This window comes from Bufo bufo, chromosome 9 (assembly GCF_905171765.1).
Source record: "Bufo bufo chromosome 9, aBufBuf1.1, whole genome shotgun sequence".
Classification (NCBI taxonomy): domain Eukaryota; kingdom Metazoa; phylum Chordata; class Amphibia; order Anura; family Bufonidae; genus Bufo; species Bufo bufo.
The window spans coordinates 51776673-51798504 of NC_053397.1; the positions used below are offsets into that span (position 1 = coordinate 51776673).

The 21832-nt window shown below is 43.7% G+C and overlaps 1 protein-coding gene across 1 annotated transcript in view; it reads left to right on the forward strand.

Moving 5' to 3' along the window:
* The window catches only part of ABCA4 (ATP binding cassette subfamily A member 4), a 208005-nt gene that overhangs the window by 54314 nt on the left and 131859 nt on the right, over window positions 1-21832 (forward strand). The window contains 5 exon segments of the mRNA XM_040408736.1: window positions 444-533; window positions 774-1014; window positions 2693-2832; window positions 7524-7640; window positions 15638-15835. Of these exon segments, the coding sequence (XP_040264670.1) occupies window positions 444-533; window positions 774-1014; window positions 2693-2832; window positions 7524-7640; window positions 15638-15835 (786 nt within the window).

The following is a 21832-nucleotide window of genomic DNA, read 5'->3' on the forward strand; positions in this document are numbered from 1 at the left end:
CTCAAGTTTAATATTTCAGGAATTTTGTAATATTCAGTACAGAATCTGTATAAGAGAAGCACATATTCAGTATTCTGTGTTCTATTGATATGCCTTTAAAATACAAATGGTTATGGATAAGCATGAGATAGGTAGGTAAATAAACATGCAGATATTTGGTAGATAGACAGATAGAGGGATAGACGGCTAGACAGGACAGACTGGCAGACAGATAGATATGATAGGTAGATACGGTAGGTAGATAGACAGATATAAATAGATACGGTAGATTAGATAGATAGATAGATACAGTAGATAGATAGATTTTTGTACCAAAATTTGTAAACAGAAACACATATGGAAGGCATTGAACTTGAACCATCATTACCTAATGTCTAGTAGAGATACTTATTTCTATAAATTATTGGTGTTATGATTCTTCTTTGGATGTTATGTCTCTGCAGCTTCCAACAATTCTAGACGGCAGTTCCCGAGGGATTGATCTCAGATTCTGGGGAAAAGTTATCGCTAATATGTCAGACTCACTGAGAGAGGTATGTGCTCTGCCTATTTTTGACAGTTTTCTGATTATTTCACAGTTGTACATAGTCTTCTGCTGGGTTGATTGTAGTAGTTTAGGCAATCTGACCTACACTGCTGCCTTCTTTTATTACCCAGGAAGTGGGCATTTATTTCTTTAGTGTATCCGATTATTACAAATATATACCATTTGTATCACTCCTATTAAAGCCCTTACACTATATCTACTATTACCATTGTTCCTTTCACTGTAGTTGTCACAGAAAGAAAGTATCCAGGATCTTCTGTGGGTTCTGCAGCCTCTTGTACAAGAAGGAGGACCATCCACCTTTACACAGCTCATGAGTTCTCTTTCAAACTTGTTTTGTGGTTATCCGGAAGGTGGTGGTTCTAGAGTGTTCTCCTTTAACTGGTATGAAGATAATAACTACAAGGTTTTCCTTGGAGTCAACTCAACCAAGAAAGAATCATATTACTCATATGACAAGACAACCAGTAGGTGCTCGTATAGAAGTATACAGTAACTGATATGTTTATAACTTTTCCAATACTCTAAAAATCTTTGATGAATGAAGCAAGTACCCTGCCATATGCAGTGGGCGGGTTTGGGGTGGCCCCAATGCTACATTGGGTCCCCCGGATACCGTCGAGGTGTGAGCACATGTTGCTGCTCACCGGAAGGGATGGTAAGGTGTGGTGCACCCCAATGGGAAATAAATCCAGAGAGTCAGGGTCTGCAGTAAACCAGTGTGCTTCTTTACTGGAGGAATTCAGGTGCAAAACAATACAGGCGAGGCATTGGGCTGGCTTCTCCAATCTCCTCCCTGGCGGAAAAAGGGTTTACTGCTGAGGAAAGGTATGAGCTAGCTGTCCCTCTTTCTCTTCAGAAGGCTGTTACCCTGGTCAAAGGCTGGAGGCCCACTGTCTGTATCTCAGTAGTCTTGGTGGCTCCTTGGTCACAGGGCTCGCGACACATGATCTGTGGCTCAACGTCCCCATCTCAGCATCTTCTTCTGGTCACTCAGCAGTCTGGCAGAGTCTTCCCCTCCAAGCACTGGTCCCTTACTGCAGAACACTAGGGGCTCTGACTGCTCTCCTTATATACCATTTCTAGCTGAACTAGAACCTTCTAGTGTTTCCAGACACAAACAGGGTTTCATACATAACAACATGGCTAAAACCAGACATTCAAAAGGTCAGACTGTCTGCTCTTGGTGGTAAACAAGTCTGGTGTTTTCCCTCCAAAACATGTTCTTCTTTAAATCTTATAGTAGCTGTGGAAAATTACCAGCTTCTCAGTCAAAGTCCCAAAAGTCTCTCAGTATTAATTAACCCTTTCCACAGAGCCTTGCAAATACAGTGCAAATTAACAGGATATATATCACAACATATAAAATGTAGTCACATAGTATCAAACAGTGCAACTTAACCCTTTCTAGTGAAATAAAAAAAAAGGAAATAAAGTAAGAAGTTTATAATAATATAAGTTTATAATTAATATAATACCCGCCGGCGGCTACGTCCTTACTGCCTCCAATATGTCTTAATGGAAGGCAGAATTGAGGATCACAGAACAGTGGCTTATATCCGTGCCGAGAAAGGACATGTTCCTATTAACCATTGCTCCACGATCCTCAGTGCTGCCTGCCCATTGAGATGTAATGGAGGCAGAAAGGACATGACCGCTGTCCTTACCAAATTTTTGAACGTCCCCAAAAGTAATTCAGGATAGGCCATCATTCTCAGATTGGTGGGGTTCTGACTCCCAGCACCCAGCAAATCAGTTGTTGGAAGTGGCCGCAGTGCTTGTACAAGCGAAGCCGCCTCTTCAGTATTTATCTACACACAGTCTACATAGTAGCAATGGTGCAAGGTAATTACAGTTTTGTCCTGTTCACTTGAGAGGGATACAGCTGTAATTACTTTACACGATCGGGAATTAGTGTAACATGGATGGATTACTAAGGAAGAACCCAGTGGGGATAACCGTTTCTGATTGCAACTCACACAACTACTGTACTAAATGAACATCTCTACAGAATCAAACTGAAAAATAATTCTACATGCCACATGCCCACTAATGGCCAATATATTTGGTTTAGATAGTTACAGTGTATACTTAGTTTGGTATAACTGCAGGATATATTAATGTCTACCATGTTTAAATCAACAGCACCATTTTGTAATGCCCTGATGCAAAGTATGGAGTCCAACCCTGCAACCAAAATAGCTTGGAGCGCAATGAAGCCTTTGCTCATGGGGAAAATACTTTACACTCCTGATGCTCCAGCCATTCGAGAAATTCTAAAGAACGTAAGGCATTTTTTGTTGCTATAAAGTAGATCAAACCTCTTCAGTCTTATGGGCTTCATATTGAATGTCTAATGTTTGCAGTCTGCCATGACTAGTCACTAAGTTTTAGCTGTGCTTACGGTTCTTATTCAATGTGTCCAAGAGCTTGAAAATCATGAGAAGTTGAATGGGTTTTCCAGGCTGATCCTCAAGATAGGTCATTAATATCTGATTGGTGAGGGTCCATCTCCCAGCACCCCCAACTATAAGATGTTCCCTGCAGCCTCTGGCGCTGGAACTAGCACTTGAAGCAAGCAGGAAGCACAGTGCCGTTCAAGATGTAGTGGCCGTGCAGGGTTATTGCAGCTCAGTTACCACTGAAGTGAATGGGAGCTGATGTGCAGTACCTGGTACGGCCACTACATTCTGAACGGAGCTGCATTTCCTGTCCCAATCAAAGTGCTAGTTCTGGTGCCGGAGGCTGCAGGGAACAGCTGATCAGCGAGGGTGTGGGATGTCAGGCCCCGACTGATCGGATATTGATGACCTATCCTGAGGACACGTTATCAAAATCAGAAGTCTGGAAAACCCCTTTAAGTAGAAAACTACTGTATATTAGAAAAGTGCAGCCAAGTCACCCTGTGCTGTACGCAGGGCCGTCTTTAATATTGATTGGACCCTGGGCAAGAATTTACTTGGGCCCCCTGGATACCGCCTTCCCACACCCTAGCATGCAATCACGCCCTCCACATTGTGCAACACTGGACTAGGAAGCACCTCTAGTGGCTGTATGATGAGTGACCACTAGAGGTGTTCCTTGGCAGAAATGTAAATACTGCCTTTTTTTCGGAAAAGGCAGTGTTTACATTAAAAAGCTTGCAGAGACATGCTATAGACACCAGAACTACTACGTTTAGCTGTTGTGGTTCTGGTGACTATAGTGTCCCTTAATATAGAAAAAAAAAAAAGAATTGCCACAAAAGTTCCAAATAAAATGGCTGTATCATTATTCTAAAACTTCTGACACAACTTCTGACACAAATATAGTATTTTGCAGATTCCTTTATTTTTATTTATTTCTTTTTTTTACAATGTGCAGATGTCCATCCACCCCTCCCTCCTCCTTCTCCTACCACACAGCACCCTTACTCACATAAAACATATAATACATATACATTTTTCCCCCTATGTATATATTCAATTTTTTGCCCCCTCTGTATATACAGTATATTATACAGGTCCTTCTCAAAAAATTAGCATATTGTGATGAAGTTCATTATTTTCTGTAATGTACTGATAAACATTAGACTTTCATATATTTTAGATTCATTACACACAACTGAAGTAGTTCAAGCCTTTTCTTGTTTTAATATTGATGATTTTGGCATACAGCTCATGAAAACCCAAAATTCCTATCTCCAAAAATTAGCATATCATGAAAAGGTTCTCTAAACGAGCTATTAACCTAATCATCTGAATCAACTAATTAACTCTAAACACCTGCAAAAGATTCCTGAGGCTTTTAAAAACTCCCAGCCTGGTTCATTACTCAAAACCACAATCATGGGTAAGACTGCCGAACTGACTGCTGTCCAGAAGGCCATCATTGACACCCTCAAGCAAGAGGGTAAGACACAGAAAGAAATTTCTGAACGAATAGGCTGTTCCCAGAGTGCTGTATCAAGGCACCTCAGTGGGAAGTCTGTGGGAAGGAAAAATTGTGACAGAAAAAGCTGCACAACGAGAAGAGGTGACCGGACCCTGAGGAAGATTGTGGAGAAGGACCGATTCCAGACCTTGGGGGACCTGCGGAAGCAGTGGACTGAGTCTGGAGGATGACTGGGGAGAGGGAAATGCCAAAATGCCTGAAGTCCAGTGTCAAGTACCCACAGTCAGTGATGGTCTGGGGTGCCATGTCAGCTGCTGGTGTTGGTCCACTGTGTTTTATCAAGGGCAGGGACAATGCAGCTAGCTATCAGGAGATTTTGGAGCACTTCATGCTTCCATCTGCTGAAAAGCTTTATGGAGATGAAGATTTCATTTTTCAGCACGACCTGGCACCTGCTCACAGTGCCAAAACCACTGGTAAATGGTTTACTGACCATGGTATTACTGTGCTCAATTGGCCTGCCAACTCTCCTGACCTGAACCCCATAGAGAATCTGTGGGATATTGGAAAGAGAAAGTTGAGAGACGCAAGACCCAACACTCTGGATGAGCTTAAGGCCGCTATCGAAGCATCCTGGGCCTCCATAATACCTCAGCAGTGCCACAGGCTGATTGCCTCCATGCCACACCGCATTGAAGCAGTCATTTCTGCAAAAGGATTCCCGACCAAGTATTGAGTGCATAACTGAACTTAATTATTTGAAGGTTGACTTTTTTTGTATTAAAAACACTTTTCTTTTATTGGTCGGAAGAAATATGCTATTTTTTGGATATAGGAAATTTGGGTTTTCATGAGCTGTATGCCAAAATCATCAATATTAAAGCAAGAAAAGGCTTGAACTACTTCAGTTGTGTGTAATGAATCTAAAATATATGAAAGTCTAAAGTTTATCAGTACATTACAGAAAATAATGAACTTTATCACAATATGCTAATTTTTTGAGAAGGACCTGTATACACTGCCTGTCCAAAAAAAAGGTCGCCACCAAAAATATTTTGTTGGACCGCCTTTAGCTTTGATTACGGCACGCATTCGCTGTGGCATTGCTTCGATAAGCTTCTGCAATGCCACAAGATTTATTTCCATCCAGTGTTGCATTACTCTTTGACCAAGATCTTGCATTGATGATGGTAGAGTCTGACCGCTGCGCAAAGCCTTCTCCAGCACATCCCAAAGATTTTCAATGGGGTTAAGGTCTGGACACTGTGGTGGCCAATCCATGTGTGAAAATGATGTCTCATGCTCCCTGAACCACTCTTTCACAATTTGAGCCCGATTAATTCCTGGCATTGTCATCTTGGAATACGTCCGTGCCATCAGGGAAGAAAAAATCCATTGATGGAATAGCCTGGTCATTCAGTATGTTCAGGTAGTCAGCTGACCTCATTCTTGGAGCAAATACTGTTGCTGAAGCTAGACCTGACCAACTGTAGCAACCCCAGATCATAGCACTGCCCCCACAGTACAGTAGGCACTAGGCCTAATGGGTGCATCACTTCATCTGCCTCTCTTCTTACCCTGATGCGCCCATCACTCTGGAACAGAGTAAATCTTGACTCATCAGACCACATGACCTTCTTCCATTGCACCGGAGTCCAATCTTTATGCTCCCTAGCAAATTGAAGTCTTTTTTTCTGGTTTGCCTCACTGATTAGTGGTTTTCTTACGGCTAAACAGCTATTCAGTCCCAATCCCTTGAGTTCCCTTCGCATTGTGAGTGTGGAAATGCTCTTACTTTCACTATTAAACATAGCCCTGAGTTCTACTGTTGTTTTTCTTTAATTTGATTTCACCAAACATTTAAGTGATCGCCGATCACGATCATTCTGGATTTTTTTCCCGCCACATTTCTTTCTCAAATACGATGGGTCCCCACTATCCTTCCAGTTTTTAATAATGCGTTGGACAGTTCTTAACCCAATTTTAGTAGTTTCTGCAATCTCCTTAGATGTTTTCTCTTCTTGATGCATGCCAATGATTTGACCCTTCTCAAACAGACTCACATCTTTTCCACGACCACGAGATGTGTCTTTTGACATAGTTGTTTAAGAAATGAGAAGCAAATCATTGCACCAGTTGGGGTTAAATAACTTGTTGCCAGCTGAAAGATAATTGCCCGTGCAGTAATTATCCAATAGGAGGCTCATAACTATTTGCTTAGTTAAATTCAGGTGACAACTTTTTTCTTGGACAGGCAGTATATATACAGAGTGCGTAAAATGGAACATATACAGAGGGGGGGAAATGGATATATAATATATAAATTTCCCCCCCCTCTGTATATATTACATTTTTTGCCCCCACGGCCACTGTATATATTTGTTTGCCACTTTTTTTTTGATGATTTTGCCCCCGGGGCTGGGCCCCAATGAAGAATTTGCTTTTGCTCATCTCACCTCAGATCCCCCCCCCACGGGATGAAGCAGGAATAGTGTGCCAGGGCAGTGCCATATATTATTTTTTTTAAAAATACTACCCACTTGTAGCGCTCTGTACTAAGTTGCAGGCTGCGGCGGACTTCAGTTAGGTGGCGCGCAAATCGCAATCCCGATACCCTCCCAGTCCCAGATGTGATCCTGAGAGACCTCGGGTCTTACGATGACAAGATAAGGAATAGAATTCAGCGCAGCCGCACTTCAAATACAGGGAGGGCCCGGCCGCAAAAAAAAAGCACTTGCAGGGCTGAGTAGCCAACCCCCCCCCACCCCCCCCCCCCCCGCCCGCCTGGCCCGGTTGCGGTCTCACCCTCTGCGACCGCGATCGTTACGCGACTGCAGTGGCCAGCGGGGCTCAAGAGGCAGCTGCCTTGGGCCCCCCCAGGAGCAACTGGGCCCGGGGCAGCTGCCCCTTTTGCCCCACGTTAAAGACGCCCCTGGCTGTACATATGTCAATAATGTGAGTTTTTTTTGGCCAGCATTGTAAAATGAATTTTTCAGCTGTATTGGAAGCCTATTTTCCATAGGATAAATTTAAATAGTTGGAGATACACAGCATATCATGTGAATCTAAAGATATGCACAGAGCTTGTTGTCTTGTCTTTCAGGCTAATACTACCTTTGAGCAGCTTGAGCGCTTGAGGCAAATGGGCAAATCCTGGGAAGAAGTAGGACCTCAGGTGTGGTACTTCATGCAAAACAGTGTTCAGATGAGCGTCATCCGGGTAGGTTGATACTGGATTCACAATATTAGCTATTCGTGGCTACAGTCAAAATTCAGATATATAAAACTTTAGGTAAGTTATTAATATTACAAATATATCAGTAAAATATTTCTCAGTGCTGAACAGAGGGAATGCGCTCATGTGAACTTGCAATCGAAATCAGGATCCTTAAAGGGACTGAAAATGAACTACTGTTTAAATCAACTTTTTATGTTACACATTAGTGTTGAGTGAAGCAAAGCATTAGAAGCAGAATTCAGTTTGAAATTTAGAAAGACTTCAATCCAAATTTCCTTGCGCCTCGTGACAAATCAGTTTTTCCTAAAATGACGGCTGAACGTGTTACAAAGTAAAAGTTAGAAGCCCAGGAATGCTAGATCATCCATAATGCCATGCAGCCAGCCAATCCGCATATAGTCATCACCTGTGATGTCACAGCCCTATAAAACCCTTATCCCGCGCGGTCTCTGCTATTGTCCTGTAAGCTGAGCATATGAGGAGACGTGAAAAGGTCTCATATGCTAGGGACAGTGTTTCTGTGGAAGGATATTAGAGAAGGGAGACTGCGGGGAGAAGGCAGGGAGAGTGCATGGAGAGCACAGAGATAGTGCGTCAGTTTTATTTGTTTATTCCTACATTTACTTATTCCTACATCAGCTGTAAAGATATGTAATTCAGTACCAATAAGATGGAAGCCTTTATTATTCCCATGCCATCATGCCAACCAATACCATCCAGTCAGCACCCCTTAAGGGGCAGGTCTTAATGATGACCATCCTCATTATTTGCTGGCTCTACTTCTTACAAATCATCCTTCAAAGTCTCCATGTCCTAGAAAAGTCAGCCAGATGCAGAGATAGGAGAAACTGGATGTTCCTGATGACATATTCTCATCGATATTAGATTATGTGGAAAAGGAGGAAAAGCAGATGGCAGAAAAAGGGCTCCCACCTGTAGGGCAGGAGAGCGCTGGAGTTGGAGAAATGAGTATGCCCGAGCGGATTAATATTCGGCGTTTACTGCCAAATAACCTGCAGGAGATTGCAGGCAAGAACAGCAATAATATGCATATTGTCCTCCCACCAAACCAGGACTATACTGTGTGGTCTTCATTATTAAATGAAAGGCAGCTGTGGGCTAATTGGCCGCGTGGTTCTTCACCACAGGGCGCACCCCACCGTACCCTAAGGCATAGTGTCAAGGGTATACTTGATTTATAGCAATTTGTGACAAATTAATTCGGAACAAATCAAATTTCTTGGCTAACTTTGGCAAAGTAAATAAAAATTTCTCAAAACTTCTCTCATTTCTCTTGCACATATTTAATTTAGTAAAAAAAAAAAAAACGAAATTTGTCATTATGTATAATATATTCCTTAACCACCTCAGCCCCCAGTGCTTAAACACCCTGAAAGACCAGGCCACTTTTTACACTTCTGACCTACACTACTTTCACCGTTTATTGCTCGGTCATGCAACTTACCACCCAAATGAATTTTACCTCCTTTTCTTCTCACTAATAGAGCTTTCATTTGGTGGTATTTCATTGCTGCTGACATTTTTACCTTTTTTGTTATTAATCGAAATTTAACGATTTTTTTGCAAAAAAATGACATTTTTCACTTTCAGTTGTAAAATTTTGCAAAAAAAACGATATCCATATATAAATTTTGCTCTAAATTTATTGTTCTACATGTCTTTGATAAAAAAAAAATGTTTGGATAAAAAAAAAATGGTTTGGGTAAAAGTTATAGCGTTTACAAACTATGGTACAAAAATGTGAATTTCCGCTTTTTGAAGCAGCTCTGACTTTCTGAGCACCTGTCATGTTTCCTGAGGTTCTACAATGCCCAGACAGTACAAACACCCCACAAATGACCCCATTTCGGAAAGTACACACCCTAAGGTATTCGCTGATGGGCATAGTGAGTTCATAGAACTTTTTATTTTTTGTCACAAGTTAGCGGAAAATGATGATTTTTTTTTATTTTATTTTTTTTTCTTACAAAGTCTCATATTCCACTAACTTGTGACAAAAAATAAAAACTTCTATGAACTCACTATACCCATCACGAAATACCTTGGGGTCTCTTCTTTCCAAAATGGGGTCACTTGTGGGGTGGTTATACTGCCCTGGCATTCTAGGGGCCCAAATGTGTGGTAAGGAGTTTGAAATCAAATTCTGTAAAAAATGACCTGAGAAATCCGAAAGGTGCTCTTTGGAATATGGGCCCCTTTGCCCACCTAGGCTGCAAAAAAGTGTCACACATCTGGTATCTCTGTATTCAGGAGAAGTTGAGGAATGTGTTTTGGGGTGTCTTTTTACATATACCCATGCTGGGTGAGATAAATAACTTGGTCAAATGCCAACTTTGTATAAAAAAATGGGAAAAGTTGTCTTTTGCCAAGATATTTCTCTCACCCAGCATGGGTATATGTAAAATGACACCCCAAAACACATTCCCCAACTTCTCCTGAGTACGGAGATACCAGATGTGTGACACTTTTTTGCAGCCTAGGTGGGCAAAGGGGCCCATATTCCAAAGAGCACCTTTCGGATTTCACAGGTCATTTTTTACAGAATTTGATTTCAAACTCCTTACCACACATTTGGGCCCCTAGAATGCCAGGGCAGTATAACTACCCCACAAGTGACCCCATTTTGGAAAGAAGACACCCCAAGGTATTCCGTGAGGGGCATGGCAAGTTCCTAGAATATTTTATTTTTTGTCACAAGTTAGTGGAAAATGATGATTTTTTTTTATTTTTTTTTTCATACAAAGTCTCATATTCCACTAACTTGTGACAAAAAATAAAAACTTACATGAACTCACTATGCCCATCAGCGAATACCTTGGGTGTCTTCTTTCCAAAATGGGGTCACTTGTGGGGTAGTTATACTGCCCTGGCATTCTAGGGGCCCAAATGTGTGGTAAGGAGTTTGAAATCAAATTCTGTAAAAAATGACCTGTGAAATCCGAAAGGTGCTCTTTGGAATATGGGCCCCTTTGCCCACCTAGGCTGCAAAAAAGTGTCACACATCTGGTATCTCTGTATTCAGGAGAAGTTGAGGAATGTGTTTTGGGGTGTCATTTTACATATACCCATGCTGAGTGAGATAAATATCTTGGTCAAATGCCAACTTTGTATAAAAAAAATGGGAAAAGTTGTCTTTTGCCAAGATATTTCTCTCACCCAGCATGGGAATATGTAAAATGACACCCCAAAACACATTCCCCAACTTCTCCTGAGTACGGAGATACCAGATGTGTGACACTTTTTTGCAGCCTAGGTGGGCAAAGGGGCCCATATTCCAAAGAGCACCTTTCGGATTTCACATGTCATTTTTTACAGAATTTGATTTCAAACTCCTTACCACACATTTGGGCCCCTAGAATGCCAGGGCAGTATAACTACCCCACAAGTGACCCCATTTTGGAAAGAAGAGACCCCAAGGTATTCGCTGATGGGCATAGTGAGTTCATGGAAGTTTTTATTTTTTGTCACAAGTTAGTGGAATATGAGACTTTGTATGAAGAAAATAAAAAATAAAAAATCAGCATTTTCCACTAACGTGACAAAAAATAAGAAATTCTAGGAACTCGCCATGCCCCTCACGGAATACCTTGGGGTGTCTTCTTTCCAAAATGGGGTCACTTGTGGGGTAGTTATACTGCCCTGGCATTTTCCAGGGGCCCTAATGTGTGGTAAGTAGGTAAATGACCTGTGAAATCCTAAAGGTGCTCTTTGGAATATGGGCCCCTTTGCCCACCTAGGCTGCAAAAAAGTGTCACACATGTGGTATCGCCGTATTCAGGAGAAGTTGGGGAATGTGTTTTGGGGTGTCATTTTACATATACCCTTGCTGGGTGAGAGAAATATCTTGGCAAAAGACAACTTTTCCCATTTTTTTATACAAAGTTGGCATTTGACCAAGATATTTCTCTCACCCAGCATGGGTATATGTAAAATGACACCCCAAAACACATTCCCCAACTTCTCCTGAGTACAGCGATACCAGATGTGTGACACTTTTTTGCAGCCTAGATGCGCAAAGGTGCCCAAATTCCTTTTAGGAGGGCATTTTTAGACATTTGGATACCAGACTTCTTCTCACGCTTTGGGGCCCCTAGAATGCCAGGGCAGTATAAATACCCCACATGTGACCCCATTTTGGAAAGAAGACACCCCAAGGTATTCAATGAGGGGCATGGCGAGTTCATAGAATTTTTTTTTTTTTGGCACAAGTTAGCGGAAATTGATATTTTTAATTTTTTTCTCACAAAGTCTCCCGTTCCGCTAACTTGGGACAAAAATTTCAATCTTTCATGGACTCAATATGCCACTCACGGAATACCTGGGGGTGTCTTCTTTCCGAAATGGGGTCACATGTGGGGTATTTATACTGCCCTGGCATTCTAGGGGCCCTAAAGTGTGAGAAGAAGTCTGGAATATAAATGTCTAAAAAATTTTACGCATTTGGATTCCGTGAGGGGTATGGTGAGTTCATGTGAGATTTTATTTTTTGACACAAGTTAGTGGAATATGAGACTTTGTAAGATAAAAAAAAAATAATTCCGCTAACTTGGGCCAAAAAAATGTCTGAATGGAGCCTGACAGGGGGGTGATCAATGACAGGGGTGTGATCAATGACAGGGGGGTGATCAATGACAGGGGGGTGATCAATGACAGGGGGGTGATCAGGGAGTCTATATGGGGTGATAACCACAGTCATTGATCACGCCCGTGTAAGGCTTCATTCAGACGTCCGTATGCGTTTTGCGGATCCGATCCATCTATCAGTGCATCCGTAAAAATCATGCGGACATCTGAATGGAGCTTTACAGGGGGGTAATCAATGACAGGGGTGTAATCAATGACAGGGGGGTAATCAATGACAGGGGGGTGATCAGGGAGTCTATATGGGGTGATCACCACAGTCATTGATCACGCCCCTGTAAGGCTTCATTCAGACGTCCGGATGCGTTTTGCGGATCCGATCCATCTATCAGTGGATCCGTAAAAATCATGCGGACATCTGAATGGAGCTTTACAGGGGGGTGATCAATGACAGGGAGGGTGATCAATGACAGGGGGGTGATCAGGGAGTCTATATGGGGTGATCACCACAGTCATTGATCACGCCCCTGTAAGGCTTCATTCAGACGTCCGGATGCGTTTTGCGGATCCGATCCATCTATCAGTGGATCCGTAAAAATCATGCGGACGTCTGAATGGAGCTTTACAGGGGGGGTAATCAATGACAGGGGGGTAATCAATGACAGGGGGGTGATCAGGGAGTCTATATGGGGTGATCACCACAGTCATTGATCACGCCCCTGTAAGGCTTCATTCAGACGTCCGGATGCGTTTTGCGGATCCGATCCATCTATCAGTGGATCCGTAAAAATCATGCGGACGTCTGAATGGAGCTTTACAGGGGGGTAATCAATGACAGGGGGGTAATCAATGACAGGGGGGTGATCAGGGAGTCTATATGGGGTGATCACCACAGTCATTGATCACGCCCCTGTAAGGCTTCATTCAGACGTCCGGATGCGTTTTGCGGATCCGATCCATCTATCAGTGCATCCGTAAAAATCATGCGGACATCTGAATGGAGCTTTACAGGGGGTTGATCAATGACAGGGGTGTAATCAATGACAGGGGGGTGATCAGGGAGTCTATATGGGGTGATAACCACAGTCATTGATCACGCCCCTGTAAGGCTTCATTCAGACGTCCGGATGCGTTTTGCGGATCCGATCCATCTATCAGTGCATCCGTAAAAATCATGCGGACATCTGAATGGAGCTTTACAGGGGGGTGATCAGGGAGTCTATATGGGGTGATCACCACAGTCATTGATCATGCCCCTGTAAGGCTTCATTCAGACGTCCGGATGCGTTTTGCGGATCCGATCCATCTATCAGTGGATCCGTAAAAATCATGCGGACGTCTGAATGGAGCTTTACAGGGGGTTGATCAATGACAGGGGGGTAATCAATGACAGGGGGGTGATCAGGGAGTCTATATGGGGTGATCAGGGGCTAATAAGGGGTTAATAAGTGACGGGGGGGGGGGTGTAGTGTAGTGTAGTGGTGCTTGGTGCTACTTTACTGAGCTACCTGTGTCCTCTGGTGGTCGATCCAAACAAAGGGGACCACCAGAGGACCAGGTAGCAGGTATATTAGACGCTGTTATCAAAACAGCGTCTAATATACCTGTTAGGGGTTAAAAAAATCACATCTCCAGCCTGCCAGCGAACGATCGCCGCTGGCAGGCTGGAGATCAACTCTCTTACCTTCCGTTCCTCTGAGCGCGCGCGCCTGTGTGCGCGCGTTCACAGGAAATCTCGCGTCTCGCGAGAGGACGCGCCGGCGCGTCCACCCAGAAGAGCAGGGCCGCAGCAAAGACGCAATCCTGCGTACGGCGGTCCTGAGGAGGTTAAAGACACAATCTGATCTCAACATTTATGGTCTCACCTCTGGCACCCACAGCACACTACGCATGCACAGAGCACTCTCTATTCACTGCTATGGGACTTGTGAAAATAGCTGAGCAAGGGCACTTGGCTATTTTTGGGAGTCCCATAGCAGTGACTAGATAGCAAGCATGGCCACTTCTCTATTCACCACTATTGGCCAGCCAGAAATAGCCGAGTCAGAAATAGCCGAGTACATGCCTGGCTGCTATCCTTTCTTTTTTTTTTTTTTTTAACAGTTTTTATTAAGTTTTCAAATATTTAAAGAATAAACATACAAACAAAGGCAGTGTCGCACTGCTACCATTGGTATCCATTCTTACAAGTGCAAAGTAATTTACCAGTTGTAGTGTCCATGAACATACAGAGGCTGACAAAAACCCAACTAAACTGTCAGTATTAGCCGTCCGCCTCCGTGGGATACAATAGCAGCCATCCCCGAGAGAGCCTTAATATTATAGACTGATATGATCCCTAGTGGGCTCCCGGGGTAGATGCCCTGATATTGTCTCATTCCTATTGTACTTTGTAGTAGTGAATTAGAGAACAACACAGACAAATAAAGAAAAGACTAGAACAAAAACGGAGATGCTCGGGAGTGTTTGGGCTCAATGATCCCCCCCCCCCCCCCACCCAATTCAGGATAGTAGAACCGGTTCTTCGCCAGCTGTCATCTGTTGCAGAAACCACGTGGTCCCCGAAAAGCATTCGTGTATGGCCTTACGGATATGTAACGGCAGTATATTAATAAAGCTTTCCCACACCTGAAAGAAGGCTGCTATCCTTTCACTTTCATGGCCCCTCTTCATGAGATAGGAGTGGGTCATAGTAGTGGGACCTGCAACCTATTTGACATTTTAACATATTTTTTTGGTGATATGCCATGAATGTTGTGAAGGTACAACCCCTTTAAATCTTGTAATTTTCATACGGCCACTGAGCCTAATAATAGACTGACAGATCCTATTCTGTATAGATCACTTGTAAGTAGTCATCTCAGTAACCTCATAGGCAGGATTACAATGAAAGTTAAGACCTCCGAGTAGATAATAGGTGATGGACACATCTTATAAACAACTCCGCCTCCCTGCATAATAACCTCTGCACAGGTCACAGAGCATGTCTAGAAAACTCTTCCATGAGAATCAGTCATCTCCAGACTACAGGTACTTATGGTCAATGTGGCTTCTCGAAAGCATATCTCTGAATTTTATTAACAGTCGGTCAGACAAAATGGCCACGCCAATAATGATGTACTGAAAATATTTTTTAAAAAATCTACATTCCGAAAATACAAACATGTTACAAAACAAGAACATTTATCAGCATTTGGTTTTATTTAGTAAAAAAAATATAGATAGAATGTTCCCTTAAAAGTGGTTCCCCGAACTTAGACCTTTATGCCTGGCAGCAGGCATAGAATCACTTGCAGGACCATGAAGGCACATGGGTGAAAAATTGCAAGGATTGTCAGAAATTTCCAACACCATCTAACTTCACTATTCGTTTATAGGATACTATCAAAAACCCAACAGTGAAGGACTTTCTCCAACGACAACTTGGAGACAATGGATTAACTGCAGATGACATAATTAACTTTCTGTACAATGGTAATCCAGATGCACGACCAGAAGGACAATCTAATTTCGATTGGAGAAATGTGTTCAATTTCACTGATCATATTGTGCGGCTCTTTAATCAGTACATGGAGGTAAGTCATACCATATATATCAGTCTCCGTATGTCATATGGCGGAATAGGAATCACCCAACATCCCATGTGAATCAGGGGTAGGTTCTGGGACATAGCTGACCTTGTCAGGGTGGGTAATCTGCGTTTAGTTTATAAGGCAATTAGGGTGAGAATAGGACAAGAGTCAGTTACCCTATTGCCTACTGTCCTGGTTGAATATTGGATTTCCTGCTGCATCACTGATTGTTATTTGATGATACTTTTGGTAAAACAGATTCTGGTTGTTTGTATGGATCATGACACTTTGTGTGTTTGTGTTCATTGAAGAACTATTAAAAGTTATGTTTTATGCTTCCAAGATTTCAATGATCCCCTATCATCCAACACCGTAAAAAGTGAGGTTTTACAAAAGTAATTCTCAGTATCCATTTGATTTCCACCTACAACATGCTAACAGGAGTTCAGGAAGCAGAGATCCCTTTACAGGAATATGGACTGTGCTGCAGAGAAACCACCAGGCCACTACCTCTTCAAGTAGGCTCTGTTCAGCAGAGTGCTGAGCCATGGGGGTCAAGAGACAATGGTGTGAAACACTGAGGGGTCAGGCAAAATCATAGTCAGGGGCGAGCCAAGGTCAGGGAAAGAAGTGTTCAAGCAATCCAAAGTCAGTCCGAGGGTCAGGGCAGGCAGCTCAGGGTCGGTACAAAAATTAGGCAGAGGTCAGGTCAGGCAGCAAAGGGTCAGGAATCAGGCAGTACAATCAAGTTGGTACACGGGAGAGTGAAACACGTAGTGCAACTTTGCAGGAAACTGGAGAACTAGAACGTACAGTATTACACAAGCTTCCTCCATAAAAGAAGGTTCCTTAAGTATCCCATTGTCTGGGGAAAATTAGAGTGTGTGCGTTCTGGTCCTTTAAGAGTCTGAGGAAGCGTGCATGTGCACCCTATGGGCACAGAACAGAGCAAACAGAGGAAGCAGGCCTTAGCCTGCGTGGAGTAAAGGAGTGGTGCTAGTCCAGTGGCTGGGCACATCAGGCAGAAGGAAAGGGGCATTTGTGGGTCCAAACCACCAGAGACCTGGAGAAGTCAAGCGGGTATGTAAAGTGGTAGCTGTTCCCACCAAAGCAAGTGGAGTGCAGCCATAACACCTAGAGAGGAATCCCAAAAGTAAAAAAGAAATGTAGTTGCCCCCATGGTTTGTTACTCTACACCATTTTCTGCAGGGTCTTGAAAAAACATCCAAGGAGAGAACACAGGAGTTAAAGAGGTGCTAGAACCAGTCCTGTATCTGATAGGGCAAAGAGGAAAAGTTTTTTATATATACACTCACCTAAAGAATTATTAGGAACACCTGTTCTATTTCTCATTAATGCAATTATCTAGTCAACCAATCACATGGCAGTTGCTTCAATGCATTTAGGGGGGTGGTCCTGGTCAAGACAATCTCCTGAACTCAAAACTGAATGTCAGAATGGGAAAGAAAGGTGATTTAAGCAATTTTGAGCGTGGCATGGTTGTTGGTGCCAGACGGGCCGGTCTGAGTATTTCACAATTTGCTCAGTTACTAGGATTTTCACGCACAACCATTTCTAGGGTTTACAAAGAATGGTGTGAAAAGGGAAAAACATCCAGTATGCGGCAGTCCTGTGGGCAAAAATGCCTTGTGGATGCTAGAGGTCAGAGGAGAATGGGCCGACTGATTCAAGCTGATAGAAGAGCAACGTTGACTGAAATAACCACTCGTTACAACCGAGGTATGCAGCAAAGCATTTGTGAAGCCACAACACGCACAACCTTGAGGCGGATGGGCTACAACAGCAGAAGACCCCACCGGGTACCACTCATCCCCACTACAAAAGAGGCTACAATTTGCACGAGCTCACCAAAATTGGACTGTTGAAGACTGGAAAAATGTTGCCTGGTCTGATGAGTCTCGATTTCTGTTGAGACATTCAAATGGTAGAGTCTGAATTTGGCGTAAACAGAATGAGAACATGTATCCATCCTCTGATGGCTACTTCCAGCAGGATAATGCACCATGTCACAAAGCTCGGATCATTTCAAATTGGTTTCTTGAACATGACAATGAGTTCACTGTACTAAAATGGCCCCCACAGTCACCAGATCTCAACCCAATAGAGCATCTTTGGGATGTGGTGGAACGGGAGCTTCGTGCCCTGGATGTGCATCCCTCAAATCTCCATCAACTGCAAGATGCTATCCTATTAATATGGGCCAACATTTCTAAAGAATGCTATCAGCACCTTGTTGAATCAATGCCACGTAGAATTAAGGCAGTTCTGAAGGCAAAAGGGGGTCCAACACCGTATTAGTATGGTGTTCCTAATAATTCTTTAGGTGAGTGTATATTTCTCAGTTTTAACTGTAATATGAGACAAAACAGGAGCAGGTTATGGGAGAAAGGGATGGGATATTTTATTACTTTTTGTGCTGTTTCTGTTTTAAATGTTAAAGGGGTTGTCGGGGTTCAGAACCCGGACATACCTCCATTTTCACCCAGGCAGCCCCCCTGACAGAAGCATCGGAGCAGTTCATGCACCGATGCTCTCCTTTGCCCTGCGCAAAATCGCGCAGCGCGAAGGCATTTTTTGGAGATCCGGTGATGTATCGGGGCTCTCTATGGGGCTGCCAGGAAGCCCGGTGACGTCACCGGCACTGATGGCCGGGATTTAGCGCTGCCCTAGCCAGTAAAACGACTAGGGCAGCGCTAAAGCCCGCCCATCAGAGCCGGTGACGTCACCGAACACACTGTGTGTTATTGAAAACAAAAAAAACCTTGCTCCGATGCTAGCCTCAGGGGGGCTGCCGGGGTAAAAATATGGGTATGTTAACCCGGACAACTCCTTTAACCTCCTCAGGACCGCCGTACGCAGGATTGCGTCTTTGCGGCGGTCCTGTTGTTCTGGGTGGACGCGCCGGTGCGTCCTCTCGCGAGACGCGAGATTTCCTGTGAACGCGCGCACACAGGCGCGCGCGTTCACAGGATCGGAAGGTAAGCGAGTGGATCTCCAGCCTGCCAGCGGCGATCGTTCGCTGGCAGGCTGGAGATGTGATTTTTTTAACCCCTAACAGGTATATTAGACGCTGTTTTGATAACAGCGTCTAATATACCTGCTACCTGGTCCTCTGGTGGTCCCCTTTGTTTGGATCGACCACCAGAGGACACAGGCAGCTCAGTAATATGTTGCACCAAGCACCACTACACTACACCCCCCCCCCCCGTCACTTATTAACCCCTTATTAGCCCTTGATCACCCCTGATCACCCCATATAGACTCCCTGATCACCCCCCTGTCATTGATTACCCCCCTGTCATTGATCACCCCCCTGTAAAGCTCCATTCAGATGTCCGCATGATTTTTACGGATCCACTGATAGACTGATCGGATCCGTAAAAATCATACGGACGTCTGAATGCAGCCTTACAGGGGAGTGATCAATGACTGAGGTGATCACCCCATATAGACTCCCTGATCACCCCCCTGTCATTGATCACCCCCCTGTAAAGCTCCATTCAGATGTCCGCATGATTTTTACGGATCCACTGATAGACTGATCGGATCCGTAAAAATCATACGGACGTCTGAATGCAGCCTTACAGGGGAGTGATCAATGACTGTGGTGATCACCCCATATAGACTCCCTGATCACCCCCCTGTCATTGATTACCCCTCTGTCATTGATCACCCCCCTGTAAAGCTCCATTCAGATGTCCGCATGATTTTTACGGATCCACTGATAGACTGATCGGATCCGTAAAAATCATACGGACGTCTGAATGGAGCCTTACAGGGGAGTGATCAATGACTGTGGTGATCACCCCATATAGACTCCCTGATCACCCCCCTGTCATTGATTACCCCCCTGTCATTGATCACCCCCCTGTAAAGCTCCATTCAGATGTCCGCATGATTTTTACGGATCCACTGATAGACTGATCGGATCCGTAAAAATCATACGGACGTCTGAATGCAGCCTTACAGGGGAGTGATCAATGACTGTGGTGATCACCCCATATAGACTCCCTGATCACCCCCCTGTCATTGATTACCCCTCTGTCATTGATCACCCCCCTGTAAAGCTCCATTCAGATGTCCGCATGATTTTTACGGATCCACTGATAGACTGATCGGATCCGTAAAAATCATACGGACGTCTGAATGCAGCCTTACAGGGGGGTGATCAATGACAGTTGGGTGATCACCCCATATAGACTCCCTGATCACCCCCCTGTCATTGATCACCCCCCTGTCATTGATCCCCCCCCCCCCCTGTAAGGCTGCATTCAGTCTTTTTTTTTGGCCCAAGTTAGCGGAATTTTTTTTTTTTTCTTACAAAGTCACATATTCCACTAACTTGTGACAAAAAATAAAATCTCACATGAACTCACCATACCCCTCACGGAATCCAAATGCGTAAAATTTTTTAGACATTTATATTCCAGACTTCTTCTCACGCTTTAGGGCCCCTAGAATGCCAGGGCAGTATAAATACCCCACATGTGACCCCATTTCGGAAAGAAGACACCCCCAGGTATTCCGTGAGGGGCATATTGAGTCCATGAAAGATTGAAATTTTTGTCCCAAGTTAGCGGAACGGGAGACTTTGTGAGAAAAAAATAAAAAATATCAATTTCCGCTAACTTGTGCCAAAAAAAAAAAATTTCTATGAACTCGCCATGCCCCTCATTGAATACCTTGGGGTGTCTTCTTTCCAAAATGGGGTCACATGTGGGGTATTTATACTGCCCTGGCATTCTAGGGGCCCCAAAGCGTGAGAAGAAGTCTGGTATCCAAATGTCTAAAAATGCCCTCCTAAAAGGAATTTGGGCCCCTTTGCGCATCTAGGCTGCAAAAAAGTGTCACACATCTGGTATCGCCGTACTCAGGAGAAGTTGGGCAATGTGTTTTGGGGTGTCATTTTACATATACCCATGCTGGGTGAGATAAATATCTTGGTCAAATGCCAACTTTGTATAAAAAAATGGAAAAAGTTGTCTTTTGCCAAGATATTTCTCTCACCCAGCATGGGTATATGTAAAAAGACACCCCAAAACACATTCCCCAACGTCTCCTGAATACGGCGATACCAGATGTGTGACACTTTTTTGCAGCCTAGGTGGGCAAAGGGGCCCACATTCCAAAGAGCACCTTTCGGATTTCACTGGTCATTTACCTACTTACCACACATTAGGGCCCCTGGAAAATGCCAGGGCAGTATAACTACCCCACAAGTGACCCCATTTTGGAAAGAAGACACCCCAAGGTATTCCGTGAGGGGCATGGCGAGTTCCTAGAATTTTTTATTTTTTGTCACAAGTTAGTGGAAAATGATGATTTTTTTTTTTGATTTTTTTTTTCATACAAAGTCTCATATTCCACTAACTTGTGACAAAAAATAAAAACTTCCATGAACTCACTATGCCCATCAGCGAATACCCTGGGGTCTCTTCTTTCCAAAATGGGGTCACTTGTGGGGTAGTTATACTGCCCTGGCATTCTAGGGGCCCAAATGTGTGGTAAGGAGTTTGAAATCAAATTCTGTAAAAAATGACGAGTGAAATCCGAAAGGTGCTCTTTGGAATATGGGCCCCTTTGCCCACCTAGGCTGCAAAAAAGTGTCACACATCTGGTATCTCCGTACTCAGGAGAAGGTGGGGAATGTGTTTTGGGGTGTCATTTTACATATACCCATGCTGGGTGAGAGAAATATCTTGGCAAAAGACAACTTTTCCCATTTTTTTATACAAAGTTGGCATTTGACCAAGATATTTATCTCACCCAGCATGGGTATATGTAAAAAGACACCCCAAAACACATTCCCCAACTTCTACTGAATACGGAGATACCAGATGTGTGACACTTTTTTGCAGCCTAGGTGGGCAAAGGGGCCCACATTCCAAAGAGCACCTTTCGGATTTCACTCGTCATTTTTTACAGAATTTGATTTCAAACTCCTTACCACACATTTGGGCCCCTAGAATGCCAGGGCAG